The sequence below is a fragment of the Bos grunniens genome, chromosome 9, assembly GCF_055505025.1.
Source record: "Bos grunniens cultivar Pamir isolate PY7600 chromosome 9, Bosgru_T2T1.0, whole genome shotgun sequence".
NCBI lineage: Eukaryota > Metazoa > Chordata > Mammalia > Artiodactyla > Bovidae > Bos > Bos grunniens.
In genome coordinates, this window is record NC_141173.1 from 29,334,328 (window position 1) to 29,357,624 (window position 23,297).

A 23,297-nucleotide genomic window follows, 5' to 3' on the forward strand; every position below is an offset into this window, starting at 1 on the left:
CTGACTCCTTGGAAGGAAAGTTATGACCAACCTAGACAGCATATTAAAAAGCAGAGACATTACTTTGCCAACGAAGGTCCGTCTAGTCAAAAGTTATGGTTTTTCCAGTAGTCATGTATTGATGTGAGAGTTGGACAATAAAGAAGGCTGAGTGCTGAAGAATTGATGCTTTTGAATTGTGGTGTTGGAAAAGACTCTTGAGAGTCCCTTGGACTGCAAGATCAAACCAGTCCATCCTAAAGGAAATCAGTCCTGAATAGTCATCAGAAGGACAATGCTTAACCTGAAACTCCAATACTTTGGTTACCTGATGTGAAGAACTGACTCATTGGAAAAGACCCTGATGCTGGGAAGGACTGAAGGCAGGAGGAGAAGGGAATGAAAGAGGATGAGATGGTTGGATGACATCACTGACTCAATAGATATGAGTTTGAGTAAACTCCAGGAGTTGATGATGGACAGGGAGGCCTGGCGTGCAGCAGTCCATGCTATCACAGAGTCTGACATGACTGAGCAACTGAACTGAACTGAAGAAAAATATAGAGCTAACATCAACATAGCCACTGACTGAATTAGGAAATAAAACTTTCCCAATGCATTTAAGTCCTCTTATATATCTCTCCCCAATCAACTTTCCCATTCATTAACCTCCAACATTCTTGTATTTGATTTACCAACGTACCTCTTTTGGGGGGATCTGTTACATATATCTCCAAGCAATCTATACTATCAATATCTCTGCCCTTTTTAAAGTTTGATAAAATATTCTGTTTAGCCATTCTCCTGCAACATTCTCTTCCTTAAAACCTAGCAGTACTAAAAAGGGCTCTCCTTCACTCACAGAGTGGAGACAGGTAATGAAGTCCTGTCCCGTGATGTCTCATAGAATCAGAGACAGCTCTAATGTGAACTTGGTGTTTTCTCAAGAGCACAGACAATGCAAAAACAGGGTTAACCTCATGATACTTAAAACAGTTTGAACCTGAGTTTACACATGAAGTTTCCAAGAGAGTGAATTAAAAACTGAAAATGACCATGTTAAAAATAATTCATTCTTAAGGAAAAATAATTTGTTTTATTGTATAAATGACAATTTCAACAACAGTATAAATTAGGTACAATTATGTAAACTGGAAGATAGGGTGCGTGCGTGTTCAGTTGTATCCCACTCTTTCGGACCCCATGGACTGTAGCCCACCAAGCTCCTCTGTCCATGGAATTTTCAAGCAAGAATACTGGAGCAGGTTGCCATTTCCTACTCCAGGAGAACTTCCTGACCCAGGGATTGAACCTGCATTTCCTGAGTCTCCTGCCTTGGCATTGGCAGACAGGTTCTTTACAACTGAGCCACCTAGGAAGTCCTGGAAGATAGGGTGTTTACATTCAAACATCATTCTAGTGATGGGCAATTTAAATACATTTGATATAATAAAAATTGAGAGTGCTACATTTCTGCATCATAAAAAAGCAAAGACAGGAATTATTCCTGTCCACTCAGTAACTCACAAAGATTTGCATAACAGTTTCCACAAACTGATCTCAGAAGCAGAGCATCGTTTCATTATCAAAGAGAACCAACTGTGAAATATTACAATCTGTGCTTCATATGATATTGTCTGAAGCAATCTGTATAAGAAATAACATCAAGATTCATAATTGCACAAATCTGAAAGATCTTACATTTTCCCTGACAAATTACACTGCTGTCGTAACTCACAAAGAAGTATTTGTAGTATTTTACGAACTGTTTACTCTCTTGGATTGCAAATTGTTTAGCTAACTTATACAAACTTTTTGGCTGCAAATCTTGAATGTCATAGGCCTGGGTCAGGTTATACTCCAGCTTCCAATTGGATTCTCCCTTTAGATTAGCATCTGTCAGGTTCAAGTAATACTGCAGCATATCCTATAGTTAAAAAATAGTTAAAAAGAGTAATAAAGCCTGGTTCATATTTTGGCATATAACATACTGCATAGCAAGTAGAGTTCTTATCAGCATTTATGTTATCTTCTTAATTTTAAAGTGTAGTCAATTTAAAAACTGAGAATCGTTTTTAAGGAAAAAGAGTCCCGATAGAAAAATCTATATTGTTTTGTTCATGTAAAATAGAATGAAAGAATATAATAGAAAATAATCCAATAGAAAATAATCCAACTATACAGAAAGATATACAGAATAAAAAGCCTTCAGTTTATACACCTCAGAAGTAACCACTGCTAACAACTGTCTATAAATCAGTTATATGCAGCAGGTGGCTGTACAAGCCCACAAATGCTGTCAAATTTTCAGGAAACTCCAAGCTAGTTTATATCATTACCGCAGCTTGAAATTGGCCATTTGGGGAGTATTTATGCCATGGAAATTGGCAAACACTACAAAACAAAGCACTTTCCACCCCCCAGTGAGCCAGCCATTAAACGTTTACCAGCACTCCAGTGTATGCGTGCTGTTCCAGACTGTATGTACAAAAGAAATACAGGTATTTGATTTCTTTTTACTATCTTTTTCATTTTTTCATAAAATGAGATCACACTATACAAACTATTTTGCACTTTAAAAAATGACATAGTGTTATAGCAGGTACATCTTTCTATGTCAGTGTATACACATACACATGAGTTTCAGATCTAAGAATAGGCAACTAATAGCTGTAAAACATTTCTTTTGGACTATTCTTATCAGTCAATTGTTGTATTATCTTTCTTAATTTAAAGTTGATGGATTAAAACCAGATTTCTCCTGCACTATTGTTTTTTGTAAAAACATGCTCCAGGGAATAATAGAACTGTTGCTTACTAAATTTACCTAGAAGAAAAATGCAGTTCCATCAGTATAGACTTTACCTGAGAAATTCTTTTCAAATTACATATTTGTTGAAAGGTACAGTATTCATAAACTAAATGCCTAGCCTTTTGAAGGTGAATTGATATAAAGCTGACATTCAAAACACAAAAAAAGAAGACATCTTGAGATTTCAACATAAAGTACAACTTATAGTAGCTGTGTTGAAAACATTCAACTAAACTGATGAAAACTACATAGACATGCAAAACTATGAAGTCAATTCTAAAAGTTACACCAACTTACCAATAATTTATAATCACGAGGATCATACTGAAATAGTCTGACACCAGGATTGTTGGTCAGTCTCTCTAAAATACTTCTCACTGGAGTAACAGCAGGAGCCACAAACAAAGAATTTACTGGCTTTCCTAGACAAAACATATGTACATAAATGTATGTGTTTTTAACAATTGAGCTTAATAATACTAAAAAGTTTCAGATTAAACAGTCAAATAATGCATGATGCTTGATGGATCCTGATTTAAAACAACAGTAAAGAGACACTTTTGAGAAAACAGGGAAAGTTTTATTAGGAAGGAGATTAAAAGAATTATTGTTGGTTTTGTTAGTTAAGTTAATGGAATTATGATTATGTTGTTATCCAAATATTTTACCAATGTGTGATTCATGTAGTGTTGAAATACATTTAATGTTTGACATTTACTTTCAAATACCTCAAAAAAAAAGAATCATGGGTAAAACAAATCTTGATAGATATTTGAATATCTCTGCTTTTATATATATTTGAAATTTTTCATGATAAAAATATCCAACTTATTACAAATATACACACATGAAAAATACAAGGCTAGTTTTTTTGTACTCCACCTATGACAATATTCCAATAATTACATAATAAGAATTTGATTAAAGTGTCACCATGTTTTATGTCTATTATAGGACTAAATTTCTTTCTGAGTAAAAAAGCTATCAAAGGCTGAAAAATGGTCATTTTTTACCAAGTCCAGTCATCCTAGATGAAAAAGGCAAAACATTTCAAAAATGTTCTCCAATTACTGAAATATATATATATATATATATTGATTTTTATCCTGGCTGACTACTAAAAAATCAAAACTTTTATTTTGTTAACTCTCAGTTTTCTGCCTTCATTCAGAAGTTATCTTTAAGAATAGATAATCATTGTCTTATTTAACGCAAGTGCTCCTTCTGTTTTTTTTCTTTTAATGCTGAGTAGATGACCATGTTGGTAAGCACTTTAAAGTTAAGAGCTTAATATATTTTACTTTAAACCACAGTAAACTGTGCTTTGCTCTTTAAATTCTAAGTAAAACTAGTCACAGCAAAAGAAACTTGAGGACTTCCCTGGTGGTCCAGCGGTTAAGAATCCATCCACCTGCAGATGCAGGGGACACAGGTTTGGTCCCTGGTCCAGGAAGAGTCCACATGCTGAGGGACAACTAAGCCTGTGTGCCATAACTACTGAAGCCCGCACACCCTAGGGCCTGTACTCCCCAGCAAGAGAAGCCACAGCAATGAGAAGCATGTACCCCACAACTAGAGAAGCCTGCACGCAGCAGCAAAGACCCAGCGCAGTCAAAAATAAATACATTTTTTTTAAAGTATGGCAAAACCCACCACAATATTATAATTAGCCTCCAATTAAAAATAAATGAATAAAAAAAAAGAAAGAAAGAATCTTGAGTCTCACAAGTAAAACAAAAACAGTGCTTCTCTAAGCTTTCAGACCTAAAAGAACATTGGAGTGAGCTGAAGGTTTCAGAGGCTTTTGGGTCAACAGCGATCAGATAGTGATGGCTTTGGGAAGTTAATAAGAAGTCCAGCAATTGGACTAGATATAGTCTTACACGCTATAGGACTATATATATATTCATTGAAGGTAAGTGAGAACAAGCTAGTTCTGGCAAGTAGATTTAATAAACTTTAAATTTATTGGATCAGTAAAAGTTAATATTCACTATTTTGTGTAGCAAATGGATACAAATAGAACATTCTATTACCTTTTTTATCTGAAAGAACCATAATACTATCTCTGTGAGTATGTCCATAAAATTGTCCTGCAATGATGTCACTGTATTTTCTAAAAATGTCTATCAATTTCTCATTATGGTATTTTCTCATTGCTGAGATGCCCCTTGCATAAGGCAGATACCCCACTGGAACATGAGCTATGATGTACACCTGGGGAGAGAAACACAAAGAGGACTGATGGGATTCTTTCTGCACATTTATCATAACAAAAAGACATTTAGATACCCAAGATTGAAAGTACACTAATTAAACTTTAGAAAACAAATACACCATCTCTCCTACTCATTTATCAAAAAAGGAGAAATTATGAAACTATTAATGGTCTTAAATTTATACTTGTCTATTTACACTGCATGGTTTATGATATAATAGTCTTCCCAGGTGGCGCTAGTGGTAACGAACCCACCTACCAATGCAGGAGACATGAGAGACGTGGGTTTGATCCCTGGGTTGGGAAGATCCCCTGGACATTGTGATATTAGGTAACTGTGACCATGCTGCAGTCCATGGGATTGAAAAGAGAAGGACATGACTGAGCGACTGAACTGAACTGAACTGAACTGATCAAGCCTTAGAGCAAAATAAAACAAAACTGGCATCAACAAAGAGCAAATCATGAACTGTTTCATGCAAGAACATCTTTAAATTTTAATACTTTTATTAATACCTGACCTCTTGCAAGTCTAATAAATTCACAAGTATAACCCTCTGTTTATCCCCAGTGATGTTGGTCTATGGCATCTACCTTCTCTTTATTTTGCTGAGAGATGTTCAGTGTATTTTCTAGCCATTCAAATTGATTTGCTGGATCAGTCTGATTTAGGGTCACGGAATTTGGGCCATAGTATAAGTTTGTGTTGAGACTGATGATCCGAAGTTTCGGATTATTTGAAACTTTCTGTGTATAAAAGCCACCTATAAAAACAAATTTTAAACATATTCTATTACTAAAATAATACACAGATACATAGACACTGTGAAAGCAAAAATCTTAATTAAGGTTTACAATCCTTTCAGGAAGGTTATACTTATTTCTCATTGCCTCGTTTGCACTTAAATAGGCTTATCATTGGATAAGAATCAGATTTAACAAACACTGAAAACCTTCTCTGTGTCAATTCCAGAGCTGCCACTTCCACATACTGAGGTCACAACAGTTGTATTTAACATTCTTATGAAAAGATAACTAGGCAATGAGGTACTGATTTTTATCAAGGAACGATTAACAAATCAACTTCTACCTTTGTATATTTGGGGAATTAAGAGATACAATGAAATCTAAAATCTAAAGAATGAGAACACTGAAGATACAATAGCAGATAAATCAAAGCTGCTAGACTCTCAGGTGAGATGGGGCTTAAATGCATAGCTGTGAACCAGTGAGCCAGTGACAGAACACTGCTGTCAGGGCGCTTTCAGAGTTAGTGGACCTTGGCCCACTCACCATCCACGCCACTCCTCGGCTTTCAAACATGGTAAGGCCTCTCGGAAAACTGGGCACAGAGACTCTTCAGAATTGGCACACCCAAACAAACACTAAACATCTAAGTCCAAACGATATTAACTGGACAAAAACAGAGATAAAATAAGGCTGAGTAAATCTTTCACTTACCTTTCCTTAAAGTAGTAATAGCATCTTCAGTCAGCCATGGTTTCCAGAGGTTTGCTACTGCATTGTACACTTTGCTGTTGACTACAGGCAGTTGATCCTGGCCACAAACAATATAATCCAACATTGAAACTCTGAAGATACATGGATGAATTAATTTAAACATGACTTGAGAGATTACTACCATAGGAGGCATCTGGAGATGCTGGAATACTAGATATACTTAATTTTTCAAGGAATTTATGGCTTTGTTGGGGAGATAGAGAACAAAATGCAAGCAGCCATCTATAAGACAGTGTGCTAGGAACCATCGCAAGGATCTGGTGAGTGGAGAAACAAGAATAATCAAGGCTGCCCTAGAGAGTCAGCAGGGAGAGTGAGAAGAGCATTTGAACCAGACCTTGAAGAATGATTTCATCAAGTTGATAGGAAAGGGAATCAAAGTAAAAAAAATGGCCCAGACACCAACATGGTGCCGTATACAGAAAAAAGCCCTTGTTTTGGCATAACTGAAGTACAAAATTGATGTGGGAGTGTGCTCATTAGACACTGAAGGCTACTTTGCCCCTGAAAATTTAAGTTCTGGTGTAGCATTCCTAGGAAGTGGAGAAAACATCATGATTTCAGAATTAAACAAAGTCCTCTGAAATGTTAACACTAGTATAAAGCATTTTAACTTCTTGAAAGAAGACTTATAACCACATGTTTTTGATTTGAAGTCTCTTTATGTCAACCCTGAATATTCATTGGAAAGACTGATGCTGAAGCCGAAGTTCTAATACTTTGGCCACCTGATGCAAAGAGCCGACTCACTGGAAAAGACCCTGATGCTGGGAAAGACTGAAGCCAAAAGGAGAAGAGGGTGGCAGAGGATGAGATAGATAGCATCACCGACTCAATGGAATGAATTTGAGCTAACTCTGGGAGATAGTGAAGGACAGGGAAGCCTGGCGTGCTGCAGTCCATGGGGTCGCAAAGAGACACGACTCAGTGACTAAACAACAACTCTTCATGTTAGCCTAAATCATATCATTTTGATTTTCTAAATATTATATGTATAATATATTAGACAGTATTTTTATCATCCTACTTTATCATATCATTATTAAAGAACCCTTATGGTGACATAAGCTCTAGACAAGAAAAATAAAGCTTCAAGAAAATAGATACTGAATAAAAACTCAGAAATCATTTGTGAAATTGAGTGATTATTTCTATTTTCTTTTCAAAAAATTATACTAAAAAACTGAAGCCATTTTCTTCACTTTCTTAATTTCCCTCTGTATATTGGTGACCCAGACCTATTTCTTCAAGGAGTTTCACTGACGTCATTAATTAAAATGCTTTACCTTTTTAAAAATGACATTCAAGTCACATTAGTTCCTAATACATATGCCTAATACTGAACTGAATACATGATTAAAATATAACTATATTCAGGGAAAGTTGTAAGCAAATGACTTCTTTTAACTGAAGGTAATTATTCAAAGTATATTTTCAGTTTGTGTCAGAGATCGGAGTGATCTGTCTGAAAGCTACACAGTGGCTTTGCCCAATCTAAATCCTAATAAAACATTGGTAAGCATCATCATCATAAAAAAGCCTAACATTTTAGCCATTTGTTTACTTCAGGATGGATGCCAAGATACTGGTATAGTCATGTAGAGTCAAAATTATATAAACATTACCCTAGACTTTTCTCTCTACTTTAAACATGAGAAATATGAGCACCAGAGTTACGTGATTTATTCAGGGAGAGCTTGTCAGTTCCAGTTCAGTTCAGTCGCTCAGTTGTGTCCGACTCTTTGTGACCCCATGAATCGCAGCACACCAGGCCTCCCTATCCATCACCAACTCCTGGAGTTCACTCAGACTCACGTCCATCAAGTCAGTGATGCCATCCAGCCATCTCATCCTCTGTCGTGCCCTTCTCCTCCTGCCCCCAATCCCTGCCAGCATCAGAGTCTTTTCCAATGAGTCAACTCTTCACATGACGTGGCCAAAGTACTGGACTTTCAGCTTTAGCATCATTCCTTCCAAAGAAATTCCAGGGCTGATCTCCTTTAGAATGGACTGGTTGGATCTCCTTGCAGTCCAATGGACTCTCAAGAGTCTTCTCCAACACCACAGTTCAAAAGCATCAATTCTTTGGTGCTCAGCTTTCTTCACAGCCCAACTCTCACATCCATACATGACCACTGGAAAAACCATAGCCTTGGCTAGATGGACCTTTGTTGGCAAAGTAATGTCTCTGCTTTTGAATATGCTATCTAGGTCGGTCATAACTTTCCTTCCAAGGAGTAAGCATCAGTTCCAGAGCTAGATATAAATTCCACATCTTTCTACCATCACTTTTATATCCAATTATCCATTGCACAATGGGAAGTGGTACCACCCACAGTTAGGCGGCACCAGCTTTGCCAGTGTAGGAGTATATAAGGATGCTGGTCTGGGCTGCTTCCTTGAGTAGTAATGGGAAGAAATCCTTGGGCTGTCCATATGAATATCTACTTCTGACATAATGGGTGGGAACTTGTGTCTGTATGTTTATGTAGCTATGTTTATATACACGTTGATGGGAGAAATAACACATCCAATTTATTTATTACTAACATTCACCAGAATTTTATCTCAGATATGAGTAGCCTCTAGGTGAATTTGTTGTGGGGCTTTCATGTTACATTTGACATTCCTGAAACTGGGATGGAAGGAAAGATGGCAAAATAGTAGAAAGAAGATTTTCAGATACAAGATCACAAGCCAGAAAGAGGAAAAAATTAGCTGTTTAAGGTAAAAGGCTGCCCAATTTATCCTAGTTATACATGTAATAGGATATATTTTAGACTTCGATAGTACCTATATCTTTGAATTATTATATGATTTGGCTTCACAAAAAGAAGGCAAAGAAAAAAGTAAAATGAAACCAATCCTCAGAGGAGTTAGGAAACACGTGTCCCGTGTCCCTGCTTCATGCTACCACCACTCCACTGACTGAGGGCTTATAATGTGCCAGGTAGGAAACTATGCCCTTTCCACCGAGCATCACTCAGATCAGATCAGATCAGATCAGTCAGTCGTGTCCGACTCTTTGCGACCCCAGGAATCGCAGCACACCAGGCCTCCCTGTCCATCACCAACTCCCGGAGTTCACTGAGACTCACATCCATTGAGTCAGTGATGCCATCCAGCCATCTCATCCTCTGTCGTCCCCTTCTCCTCTTGTCCTCAATCCCTCCCAGCATCAGAGTGTTTTCCAATGAGTCAACTCTTCGCATGAGCATCACTAATTCTCCCCAAAACTTTGCAAGGTTAAGTATTACTGCTCTTGTTTACAAATGATCAGGGATAATTACATGCATTACTCAAGTTGCTCAGCTATTAGAAGCAGGACAGGTTTTTAAATTCTAATGAATGTGACACTAAACCCCACAGGTTTCCATTACAGCAGTCTGTCTGTCACCTAAAGCTTATAAAAACAATGTGTGTAACCTCTGGTTCCTGGAGACTGTCCACCTCCAGCCCTCTGCTCTGTGTGGTCTCATGTTTCAACAGTAACAAAAGCTGATCACTATGTTAAGAGGCTGACTGTCACCAAGACTCACATATTATTCATCTCAAGACTAGAGGCCAGACCCAGGAAGTCACTTAAACTTAAGCTTGTCCTAAAGTGCAACTTTCAAAGTCACAGTATTTAGATTAATTAACTAATATAATCAAGACCCTTATTAAGCAGTCTTTTGACATGAGATGGAAAAGATATTCTAAACACAGAGCAAACGCAGACAAAGAAAGGCATGAAAGTAAACACCATGTTCAGGAAATGCTGATACGTTAGTCTGGCAAGAGCAAAGTACCTGTGAAAGGATGTTTGTTCAGCTGAACACAAAAGATACAGGATGTGGGCTCTGCCACTGAGTGACTGAGCAGTTAAACGAGCACAGTTCTGGGCCTCAGTTTCCTCATTTATAAACTGAAGAGTTAATCTAGACCAAGGGTCAGCAAACTGTTTCTATACAGGGTCAAATAATAATACTTTAGGCTTCGGGGTCATATAATCAATATGGTAACTATTCTCTGCTGTCACAGTACACAATCCACCGCAGGTAAAACAGAAAGAACAGCCATGGCTCTATTCCAATAAAACTTTTATTTACAAAATCAACTGTGAGGCCATATCCTGACCACAGGCCCTGGTTTGTCAAGCCCTGTAATAATCTCTAAGATCTCTTGAATCTGAACAAATGTAAGATTCTACACTGCTACAGCAGATCCCTGTTACTGGAACTGCTATCCGACTGTTATGCACAGGCTGTTTAATAAAACAGCCACTCTAATAAAGGTTGAAGCCTAAGTTGTATCAGACATTAAAAATATTCTGAACATACTCTCTGCCTTGAATTATATTTTGAACATGGACTTCCCTTCCCTTCTTCCCTTCCCATAGAAGGGAAGATAATTCTCTATGCTTTGTTTTTAATCACAATCCAGCTTAGATCAGAGCATGAGTAGCTTAGTATGTCTAATAGAAATTCTAAAGTATGTAAACATTTGTCAATATTAACCTTTTTATGCTAGCCTGAACATGAAAATTAAAATGAACAAAATAATTAAAAAAAAAAAAACTGAGGAAGAATAAGAAGGAAATCACAAATTAATAACCCATCAACTAATAATCTGCTTCCAAAACCCCACTATGGACATAACTTTTTTGAACTATTAAGAGTCAGTTTTAAGTCCCCAAACCATGTGTCTTGCCATCCTTGATGGTTAGTGTTAAGAGCACACTCTACTTCCACAAGCCCTGATCCCATGCTCTGTTATCAACCAGTTAGTTGCAAAACTTTGACACTACTGATGGGGAAAATCCTTCAAGCATTTCCAGAAGTTGTGGTCAAATTTACCTGTGGCCAGTAGTCATGATTACCCAATGCAGGGAAAACCTGGAGATTTGGAAAGAGACGCTGGATAGTGGTCGTGATATTAGCAATCACATTTATGACTTTGTCTGTTGAGAGTTCAAGCACTGGAACATGAGGTGGGCTATCCCTGCAAAGAAGACAGAATCATAGAAAACAAAATCGGCTTCTATAAAAAGTCACTAGACTCTTGTGTAAAGCTTTGCTGAAGTGTCATTGTCGAAGTCAACCATAAATCAACAGATGATAAAGAGCTGATAAACTACTCTGCACTTACTTTTGTTCCACTGAGAACCCTAAAGAAAAAGAAAACCTGTGAAATACAAAAGATAAACTGAAAATGTCAGCCTATTTCACTGCCTGACTGAAGATTTATAAGAGGCAAAAATGCTTAGTAATTAAAAGCACAGACTCCAGGGCCAAAAGTGCCAGGTTTGCCCTCTTATAGCTGTGAGCACTTGGACAAGCTACTTAGATGCTCAGGGCCTTAATGTCCTTATCTGTAAAATGGGAAGAATAATAACAATTTCTATTGCGGAGATTGAACGAGTTACAACGTATAAGTTAAAATAAGGCCATGATCATTATTGCGGGTACAGGAAATACAGAACTCTTCACTCTGTCGTGATGAATAGAATTAGTTAACTACACCACCAGAAGATGATGTTTGTAAAATCGCTATCACAGGTTAATTCCCATTGCTGACTTTTGTTTTTTGATTATTTAACCAAGACTTATTATCACATTAATAAACATCTCAAGATAATGACACAAAAAGCTATTTATAAACTCATCTCTTAGTTAATATGGACATATTTCTAGAGGATATATTCTAAACAAATAAAACTGGGACTTTGAAAGTTTTTCTTATGCCTAATAATGCTGACTTATTTGATCTAGTATTTTTTAAGCACCAATAATTCTTAACATGTAAATTAAGTTTCTGATGAAATTCAACATCTTAATGAAGCTTAGGACACTGTAGATATATACTCAGTAACTATATGATATTTATGTAATCACTCACCCTGTCCATATCATAAAAGATACTTTTTGTCCTGAATTTTTAATAAAATCAAGTGCTGAAAAAATGAGACGATATGGAGAATCACACATTACATCTCCAAAAGGACCAGGATCTGAGGCTTCTGCACCTTTGGAGGAAGCGCACACTTTCGTGTGGTCACCTGTGATGTGGTAAGTAGGATCTAAGTGGAAGTCCGTCACGTGCCAAAACTGTCCTGTTGATGAGAAAACAAGTGGTGTTAAACCTACTTCTCTTTTGGAATTCCCATACAAATATTTACAGTAAGATGAAACAGGAGTTCCATTCTGTGTTAGAGGAAAGCCTTAGCAATTTAAATATCCATGTGCTGAGTAGCTCAGTAGTCCTGTCCAACTTTTTGTGAACCCAGGGACTGTAGCCCTCCTGGCTCATCTGTCCATGACATTTCCCAGGAAAGAATACTGGAATGGATTTACACTTCCTTCTCCAGAGGATCTTCCCACCCCAGGGATCAAACCCACGTCACTTGCATCTCCTACATTGGCAGGTGGATTCTTTACTACTAGTGCCACCGGGGAAGCCCAAATATCCATATGCCCTGAAATTAAGCACAGTCTTTCCCTGTGAGAAATACTGACTCTAAAGATAGTATGAAGATTTTACCAGAATTCACTACTTGCACACAACAAAATTGATGAAATCAGTGACAGCGTGACTACTTAACAATGACCTGATAACAAACGTAAGTTTTCATAGTGATATACATGGAAACCCCTTTCTGGGAAGTCCATAATAATCCCATATATTGTATCTTAATATGCTTATTAAGGAAGAAGCTTAATATGCTTAAGGAAGAAGCATATCTTCTTCCTTATAGAACTTAATGTTTTAGAAATTATTTTCTTCTTGTAGAAAAATGGACATAAAAATATGATGTGTTTTGTTAGGGTTACACAGTGAAGAGATTGCAGATGTTTGTATGTATGTTAGTCGCTCAGTCACGTCTGACTCTTTGCCACAGCATGGACTGTAGCCAGCCAGGCTCCTGTGTTCATGGAATTCTCCAGGCAAGAATACGGAAATGGGTAGCCATTGCCTTCTCTAGGGGATCTTCCCAACCCATGTATCCGCATCACAGGCAGATTCTTTACTGTCTGAGCCACCAGGAAAGAGATTTCAGAACTTATAACGAAAAAAATCTTGCTCCTAATTTCGTGTAAAACCTTGCCTCTCAACATTAATGGAAAATGAGTCTTTAGCTTTCAGCCAAAAATAGCCATTGCTAGAGGTTCTCAAAAGCTATTTAATAGAGGAACATCTTCTATTATACACAGTCTAAAATGTTAATAATAACATTAAGGGAAGCATTTGTTAAAGAAGATGCTTCCATTTGGGTTTTCAGGGAGAAGCCCAGGAACCATTTGATAGCACCCTTGCTTGGAAATCATCTTGACAAAGATTCTTTCATTGAAGGAAACACTAGTACTAATAAGCATAGTAGCAGCCCTCTTTATTAAGTATTCACCATATGCCAGACATTGTGGAAACAACTGAAATATACTATGCAATTTCATTCTCAAAACTACTTCTTAAGCAGGAATCCCTGTTCCTATTTTAGAGTTGAGAAATTAATAATGGGTCAATTATAACATTTGCTCTAGTATATACAGCTTTAGAAACAGGAGAGCCAAAATCTGAACCCCCGTTTTGAAAGGCTCTCAAGTTTGCCCTCAAGTTTGATTTACATATATCTTCATGAGACTTTTTCACGCTTTGAATTTTGAGCTTAATCTGCTAATGACTAATTTACAATAGGAAACACATCAGAAGTGACAGAGTAGCAACATACCACACCAAGAGCATGGAAAAAATGAGCAGAATACAAAGTTTTATCTATACAAATAATAAAAAGCTAAGTTTGCACCTGAAAAAATACTTGAATAAAACCCAAAGCTGGATAATAAAGTAGAAAATTGAAAGCAGTTGATTTAAGGTGGAAAAGGCATATTATATATATTTGGGATGTTGTTTCTCCATGATGTTGTTACAATAGCACATTTTAAGCCCATAGCTAAGAAGTGGTAGATAAAAAAATCCAGAACAAAGTAGTCCTCAAATAGTCTTCATGGTCAATTACTTGGTATTCAGTCCTCATTTGAAAACTTTTGCCATGAATAATTTATTTTATTCCATAATGCAGAAAGTACTCCAACTTTTTCCCAGCTTGGACCTACTTTACTCAGCACATAAAGTGGATTGGCAGATAACTCAGAATTATCCTGGAGACAGCTCTTTCTTGGGGTATAAATATACACTGCATCTCAGTTTTATGTAAATATGTATATTATTCAAAGAATGTTAAGGTGTGTAGTGAACTTACAAGCAGAAAAGCATAGTGTTATGGTTAAGAATGGGGGCTCCACAGACTTCCCTGGCAGTCCAGTGGTTAAGACTATGTGCTCCCAAAGCTGGGGACATGGGTTCAAGTCCTGGTTAGGGAACAAAAGTCCCACATGCCCCGCCACATAGCAAAATAAATAAATAATTTTAAAAATAAAAATTAAAAATGAATAGGGGCTCCAGAGTTAGACTGCCTGACTTCAAACCCAAGCTCTTCTTCCCAATCTAGTTGTATGATCTTGGCCTGTTTCATCTGTAAAATGGAAATAATATTATTGTCTACTGAATAAGAGTTAAGTAACTTAGTAGAAATAAAGGCCTGGTACTTGGTAAGCTCAGCATTAGTTATATTATTCTTCATTTGTAATGTCAAGTTTGCATTTGACACTGAATTTCCTCATTTCCAAGTAGTGGAAATGTATTGAGTGCTTACTTTAATACTGTTTCTTATGCTTTACATGTATTTACTGACCACTATTTTCATTTTACAGATAAGTCCAAATCACATACGTCATATGCAACAGAACTAAGACAGCAATTCCAGAAATCTGATTCCAGAGTTGATACTGTTCTGAACAACCGCACACAGTGCCTCAGCGTGTTAGTTCACATGCAAAAGTCCTTTCAGAATAACAGTCCTTCCACCTCACTTGCCTCATGCAAAACAGGTAACACACCTACAGGAAATACTGCGTCAAGTAAGGGACAGGAAATTACTAATATATTACATTTCTAAACAAAACTTTTGTAAAACAAAGCTGGAAACACATTGAAGACACTCGTCTGATGTAACCTGTTACCTGGATTTATACATCCCCAGCATCTAGAAAATATCTGATCTATGGTAGGTCCCCAGTAAACATTCTTTAATTTAGGCACAGGAAGATTCAGGATTTCCTCAAGATCACATGGTGACTCGGTAATGAAAGCTGAAATGCAACCAGTCTCTCCAGATTTTCAGTCTAGTGCTCTTTCCACTACCATTGCACTGCTGAACATATCAGTAGGGGGTAATTATTTAGATACACTGAAGGGTGTCTTTAAGGAGAAGCCAAGAACGGAGCCCTGATAGGTTCTTAACCCGGGATTTATCAATAATAAACATCTAGAGACCTCACCTCCTGCCTCTAATGAAATGTATACAAAATCCTGTTTGTGTGTGTGTGTGTCCAAGGCTATAAACCTGGCCTGTGGCAGAGCCCACACTTCAACCCAGATTCTCTGGTTCACAGTCCAACATGCTTTTCACTACTCAGTTATCACATCTTGTTTGGCAAATAGGGAAATCTCATGTGTCTCAGTGGTAAAGAATCCACCTGCAATGCAGGTGACACAGGTTCGATTCCTGGGTCAGGAAGATCCCTGGAGAAGGAAATAGCAACCCATTCCAGTATTCTTGCCTGAAAAATCCCCTGGACAGAGAGGAGCCTGGCGGACTACACACAGTCCATGAGGTCTCAAAGAGTCAAACATGGCTTAGTGACTAAATCTTTTAGAAGATTCTCACAAATGTATATTGGGTGTTTGAACCCTGTTCCCCCTGTCCCTGTCTCTTCCTCAGGCAACAACTCTGAGTAGCTTCCTTACAGAAACAAGGAGCTGCGGAGATTCACCAGACCACAGAAATCTGTCATGGAGGCCTTCAGCAACCAGACCCTTAAAACCAAAAGGTGAATTTGCCAAGGGCTGGCCTCCTGCAATCTAGGACATTTTATCTCAGAATCCTAAACAGCCACATAATTGAAGAAAGACAGCTTTAATGAAAGCAGAAATCAGCATACATAAGTATTTGGGGACAATTTTTTGTTACGACGGACAGTTGGGAAACCAGACTGACAGTTCTAGCTTTCAAATGAGTCATGAGCAGCTGAGTCATGAGGACTTGGCTCTTGGACAAATAGGCGTGTGAGAAAGTAAAGTGATAAAGATAAGCAGTCTCAGCAGTCAGCACTGCGCTGTTTCAGAGACAGCTATGCCCAAACCACAAAACATAAAAATAACTCCACCTTGCCCATTTCCCCCTCCTCTAGATAACAGAGCCACCACCAGCACTTGTGTGCGGAGTCTGTGTCCAACTCTTTGTGACCCTATGAATTGCAGCCCATAGGATTCTCCAGGCAAGAATACTGGTGTGGGTTGCCATGCTCTCCTCCAGGGGATCTTCCCAACCCAAGGTTGAACTCATGTCTCCTACACTGGAAAGCTGTTTTTTTTACCACTGAGTCCCCTGGGAAGCCCAGATAACTGAGCAATTCTATTTGAAAATGAGTCAGGGAGGTGGGGATATCCTGACACTGAAGGCTCATATGGCATCATAACATCTCCCATCCAACGTTTATCTATTCAGGACCAGTGGTTCTCAAACTCCAGCATCTACCAGAATCAGCTGGAGGGTTTGTTACACGGATGGTTGGGGTTTCGGATTTAGTAAGACTTCAGTTCAGTTCAGTCGCTCAGTCGTGTCCGACTCTTTGCGACCCCATGAATCGCAGCACGCCAGGCCTCCCTGTCCATCACCAACTCCCGGAGTTTACTCAAACTCATGTCCATCGAGTCGGTGATGCCATCCAGCTATCCCATCCTCTGTCGTCCCCTTCTCCTCCTGCCCCCAATCCCTCCCAGCATCAGGGTCTTTTCCAATGAGTCAACTCTTTGCATGAGGTGGCCAAAGTATTGGAGTTTCAGCTTTAGCATCAGTCCTTCCAATGAACACCCAGGACTGATCTCCTTTAGAATGAACTGGTTGGATCTCCTTGCAGTCCAAGGGACTTGGGGGTGACTAAAAACTTGCACTTTTAACCCGTTTAGGTGATGCTGGGGCTCTTGGTCCCAGACTTCACTTTGAGAATCACTTCCGTCCAGGTAGGCGTTGGGAATGAATAAAATTGACTCTGCCCTCAGAGAACCCAAGGGCGTCCAGGTAAAGTGAAATGAAGGCCCCGAGCGTTCTAACGTAGCCTAACGAGTAGGGAGCGCGGTGCCTGCGGCCGTGCTGTGGTTGGTGAAGTAGGACGAAAAGGTCACCAAACTTGGCGAGCAAGATGGAATAAACTCCGAGTCGCACTGAAATGTACACTGCTGAGCGATTGAAACCCGGCAGCTCCCCCGCCCTACAAGGGCAGATTCGGGGCCCCTGGGAATGCGGGACATCCAGCCCCCAGCTTCTTTTTTCCCTCGAGACACCCAATGTTTCCTTCCTTTTGCCCGGGAGCAAAACACATATGGAGACACAAAGTGAAAACAACTGCACGAGAAGAGCAGCGCCCCTGCAGTGCCCCCACTGTTGTCAGCCAGTCCCGATCTCCCCGCCGAGCCGAGCGGGCACTCTGGTGCCTCCGTCACCTCGCCCTCCCCGCGTCCCGCAACGGGGCCACAGTCCCGGATCCCGGGCCCTTGGCGCAGGCGCCCCTCTGCCCACTCGCTGTGCTCGCTTCGCGCATGCGCTGTGGCCGCGGCTCTCGGGCAGCTCCAGGGACGGAAAGGATACAACGACTCACCCACCGCGGGACCAGTGCCAGCGGGAGCCAGAGGCAGTCCGAGGCCGGGGCGGCAGTGCCAGGCGGCTAGCAGGCAACAGACAAGCGCCCCCAGCCGCGCCATCGCGAGTTGCAGCCACGGATCTGGGAGACTCTTGCTGTAAGCAGACTCCCCTGGACCGTGGGACCTGGGGAATCCGGGAGGAGGTAGAAGACCTCTGCGGTTGTTAACGCCCAGCGGTCACGTGCTAGATTCCGATTCCTCAACGAGTACGTTCTCTTGACCTTCAGCAGCTGTCTGGCGATTACCTGGTTTATTGTTGTTTCTAAATCGGCGACAGGTCCCGGAAGGAATGTGCTTGAGGCAACCCCGCGCAGATTGGGTCCCCTAAGTGCCACTTAACCCTAAGTGTATGGGTCTCCTCAGAAGTGATGCAGAGAACCTCCAAGTGTCTTGATTTGAGCCAGGTCAGCAGAGATTTCGACTACAGTGGATCTGAGTGTGGTCCCTGGAACAGCAGCCTCAGCACTATCTGGGAAGTTGAGTTAGAAGTGAAAATTTCCCAATAGACTTGCCCCAAAGCTGTTGAGCCACAAACAGGACCTGAAGCCTAGTCCTTTGTGTGTCCAAGTCCTCCACAAGATGCTAAAGTTGTGGTGACGTTTGAGAACCACTACTCAGAAACACTGCACTTCCCAGGGGCACTAGTGGTAAAGAACTCGCCTGCCAATGCAGGAGATAAAGGAGAGGTCAGTTTGATCCCTGGGTGGAAAAGATCCCTTGGAGGAAGGCATGGCAACTCACTCCAGTATTCTTGCCTGGAGAATCCCATGGACAGAAAAGCCTGGCAGGCTAGGGTCCACGGGGTCCCGAAATACCAGACACGACTTGAGTGACTTAGCACTCACACTAGGTTTCAGTTTTTGTTTATCTGGGGTTTTTCTTTGCTTGCTTGGTTATTTTTGCAGTTGAGTTAGAGCAGTGTCTCAGAACTGTGTTGTATGCATTTCAGAGATAATGGAAATATTTATGGAAATCATATGGAAATCTATATATGGAAATCATATATACAACTGGTGGGTTTTATTCTTCAAGGAATTTTTGAAGATAATCTGACAAAGGAGCCAAGATTCCCAATCTTCCTTGGGTTCTGTGTTCCTTGTGATATCACTTATGAGGATTCTGATCCCTTCAAGATAAAGGAGCATATAATTTAAATTTATAGGATATGGAATTCCTTTGAAGAAGAAAAAAACCTTCCAGAATTACTAACCTCATAAAAAATGTTACCAAGTGTATTTGTTTCCCAACAGAGAAATTCTTATTTTGTATGCTGTGTAATTTAATGGGAAAGTGTCTCATAAAAAAGGCTTTGAAATGGGAATCAAGGTGCCTCCATTTTCTGTTTCGTGTCTTGCCAGGGAACTTCCCAGGTGGCAGAGTTGGTAAAGAATTCTCCTCCCAGTGCAGGAGATGCAGGTTTGATCCCTAGGTCGGGAAGATCCCCTGGAAAAGGAAATGCAACGCACTCCAGTATTCTTGCCTGGGAAATCCCATGGACAGAGGAGCCTGGTGGGCTACAGTCCACAGGCTGGCAAAGAGACAGACAGGACTGAGCTATTGAGCATACAGGCATGTCCTGCCAGGGCTGTTCAAGTTCTGCCATGGCTTTAGGATGATTCAAAAGCCTTTGGACAACCAAAATGCTTTCTAATTGTGGAAAAAATGGTCCTTGGAAAACAACCTTAAGGACAGTAAAAATAACTTGCATGTTTCTAGGACAAACATTTTGAAAGACAGAAAAAAACTTTTAAAATTCATAAAAATAGCAATTCTCACTTTTTCTTTTGCCAGTTTTCTTGTGTGTGTGTGTGTGTTTATGAGAAAAGAATTGAATTTTTATTTCACATCACATGCAAAGTTCCGAAAAAGATCAAGAGAGAAAAATAAAACTTAAAACATGAGCATGTCTTTAACTTACAGGCTAAAAAAGAATTTCTTACATTAAAAGCACATCAAGGGGCTTCCCTGGTGGTCCAGGGGCTGAGACCTCACACTCCTAATGCAAGGTGCCCAGGTTCAAACCCTGGTCAGGGAACTATATCCCACATGCCGTCTTTTACTGATGTTCAGTCAGTTTTACTGAAAGTAAACTGATGGTGAAATAATTCTTCAGTCAGTAAGCATGAAATATGGCATACACATTTTGAAACTTAAGCAATGCTTCCATTTTTAAAAGGTGCTATGTTAAAAAAAAAAAAAAGGTACTATATTGAGTTAATGGGTAGAAACATTATCTTCCCTTCAACTCTCTCCCCTCTGTTTTGTTTTCCTTTATACCTTGTCTCTAAGGCGCACAAAGCTACAATGCCTTAACATCTCTGGGTGTATAGCTCACGCCTCACATGTATTTGTAGGTCCCCATGTTCTAAAGGTCTGTCTAGTCAAAGCTATGGTTTTTCCAGTAGTCATGTATGGGTGTGAGAGTTGGACTATAAAGAAAGCTGAGCGCAGAAGAATTGATGCTTTTGAACTGTGGTGTTGGAGAAGACTCTTGAGAGTTGCTTGGACAGCAAGGAGATCCAACCAGTCCATCCTAAAGGAAATCAGTCCTGAATATTCATTGGAAGGACTGATGCTGAAGATGAAACTCCAATACTTTGGCAAGGTATTGATGCAAATACCTGATGCAAAGAACTGATTCATTTGAAAAGACCCTGATGCTGAAAGGATTGAAGGCAGGAGGAGAAGGGAAAGACAAGAGGATGAGATGGTTGGATGGCATCACCGATTCAATGGACATGAGTTTGAGTAAACTCTGGGAGTTGGTGATGGACAGGGAGGCCTGGCGTGCTGCAGTCCATGGGGTCACATAGAGTCTGACATGACTAAGCAACTGAACTGAACTGAACTGATGTTCTCATGTGGGGCTTCCCTGGTGACTCAGATGGTAAAGAATCTGCCTGCAGTGCAAGAGACCCAGGTCAATCCCTAGGTCAGGAAGACCCCCTGGAGAAGTTGGCAACCCACTCCAGTATTCTTGCCTGAAGAATTCCATGAACAGAGGAGCCTGGCAGTCTACAGTCCATGGGGTCACAAAAGAGTTGAGTACAACTGAAGTGAGTAACACTTTCATTTTCACATTCTGGTGTAGGTATAATTTGTTGTGAGGGTGTATAGGTTAATACACTAGGTGTATTAACCCAGTGTAGCTTTGCTTCCCATCAGGCCATCCCCAAACCTTCCCCTTCTTCAGAGAGTTGTTATGGAAATGAATGCTGGGATGTTATTTGACCTAATTCTCTGGAGAAGGAAATGGCAACCCACTCCAGTAGTCTTGCCTGGAAAATCCCATGGACAGAGGAGCCTGGCAGGCTACAGTCCCTGGAGTTACAGAGAGTTGGACATAACTGAGCAACTAAACAACAACAATAATGAGGTGAAACTAAATCCCTATTCTTGCCCTTTTCTTGTGTCTTTAAGAATGGAGAGGCCAGAAGCCATGCTTCTATTAGAGCATAAGCTGAACACCAAGAGAAAGCTGTATTCATCCAGATGCAGAAGTGAAGGTGTTCAGAGCAATTGGAGCAAATGCCCTCTCTGTTCCATGCTTTCAAAGACAAAGCTTACTAGTTTTAGTAATGATAATCTGGGCCAATCTTATCTTGACATTCAGTAATAATTGCACATTCACATGTTAAATTCTACAGCTGCACTTTAGATTTTACTACTCTTTCTTATAGTAATTATAGTAAAGTAATAAAATAGCCAGGTTATAGTATCATTGTGTAAGTTAAAGAAAGTTTCCTCATACTTATATCTGAAAGTTCACTGGACCTTGAATTAACTTGTAGAACCTTACTGAACATATTGCTTTGATTAAAAATGAATACTGAATGTTCTGAAAAACACTTACATTTTTTTCTGCCTCACCCCCTACCCTTCACAGAGGCTAACAGAAGAAAGTTTTCCTAAGAAGTGATTCAGGGAAAATAAAAATTCTTACATTTTGTTTCAGAAGAAAATTTAGCGGAATATTAATTTTTAAGAGGAATATTATTATTTTCAGTATTATTCACTAGTTAGATGGCACTAGTGGTTAAAAAAACAAACAAACAAAAAAAAACCCTGCCTGCCAGTGCAGGAGACAAAAGAGAGCCAGGTTCAATCCTTGGGTTGCGAAGATCCCCTGGAGAAGGGCATGGCAACCCACTCTAGTATTTTTTGCCTGGAGAATCCTATGGACAGAGGAACCTGACAGGCTACAGTTCATGGGGTCACAAAGAGTCAGACACGACTGAAGCAATTTAGCATTCACAAGAGAATGTGGACACATTAATCTAATCTTCAGTTTCCTCATCGGTAAAGTAAAGGTAGTACCTTCTTACCTGCTTCACACTGTGGGTTTGAGAAAATGTACAAAAATCATCTTGTAAACAATAAACTACAAAATAACATTTGTAGTTTACAAATGCAAATCTTAACCAGTCATAAACAGGTATTTACTTTCCTTTGGTCAACTCAGTTCCACCAACCTCCCCCACCTCCCTGCTCCCCTACTACCACACACACACACAGAGGAATTCAGATGCCCTTTGCACACTCCATTTTATCCATTATAGCACTTCTCAACTTAGTTCAGCTCAATGTACTTGCCTGGAGACACATCTTTATGGTCTGGGATAAAATTCATTGCCTGTTTCTATTTACCTTTCAATAAGAAACTTGAATTACATGACATTTTGATTATATGAGACTTTGATTATATTTACTTTTTAATAAGGCATTTTCATGTATATCAGCTTGCTTCTTCAGACTACCTGTTTTTAGTATCAAGAGGTCATTTGTGCAACTTAGCTTACCATAACAAATCTCCTTTGGATCCTAGCCAAACTGTCTATGGAAGTTCCAACCCAAACATTTTCCACATTTCCCTAGGCTTCTGATCTTGTTTTTCAATTGGAGGCTAATTATTTTACAATGTTGTGTTGGTTTCTGCTGTACAACAACTGCAATCAGTCATAACTATAT

General features: G+C 39.6%; 1 protein-coding gene across 2 annotated transcripts; it reads right to left on the bottom strand.

Moving 5' to 3' along the window:
• Positions 1-1,055: 1,055 nt before the first annotated feature.
• On the bottom strand, positions 1,056-18,726 carry SMPDL3A (sphingomyelin phosphodiesterase acid like 3A). 2 transcript variants are annotated; one of them, XM_086317088.1, is made up of 8 exons: positions 18,575-18,726; positions 12,411-12,624; positions 11,369-11,513; positions 6,471-6,567; positions 5,604-5,773; positions 4,828-5,008; positions 3,089-3,213; positions 1,056-1,906 (listed from the first exon to the last, which is right to left on the bottom strand). In XM_086317088.1, exons 2-8 carry the CDS (start codon positions 12,497-12,499, stop codon positions 1,589-1,591), a joined length of 1,125 nt encoding a protein of 374 aa, XP_086173214.1. In that variant the 5' UTR covers positions 12,500-12,624; positions 18,575-18,726; the 3' UTR covers positions 1,056-1,588. The 2 variants fall into 2 exon arrangements, with proteins under 2 accessions (XP_086173214.1, XP_086173213.1); XM_086317087.1 differs by lacking the exon at positions 18,575-18,726 and adding an exon at positions 18,287-18,464.
• Positions 18,727-23,297: the final 4,571 nt, after the last annotated feature.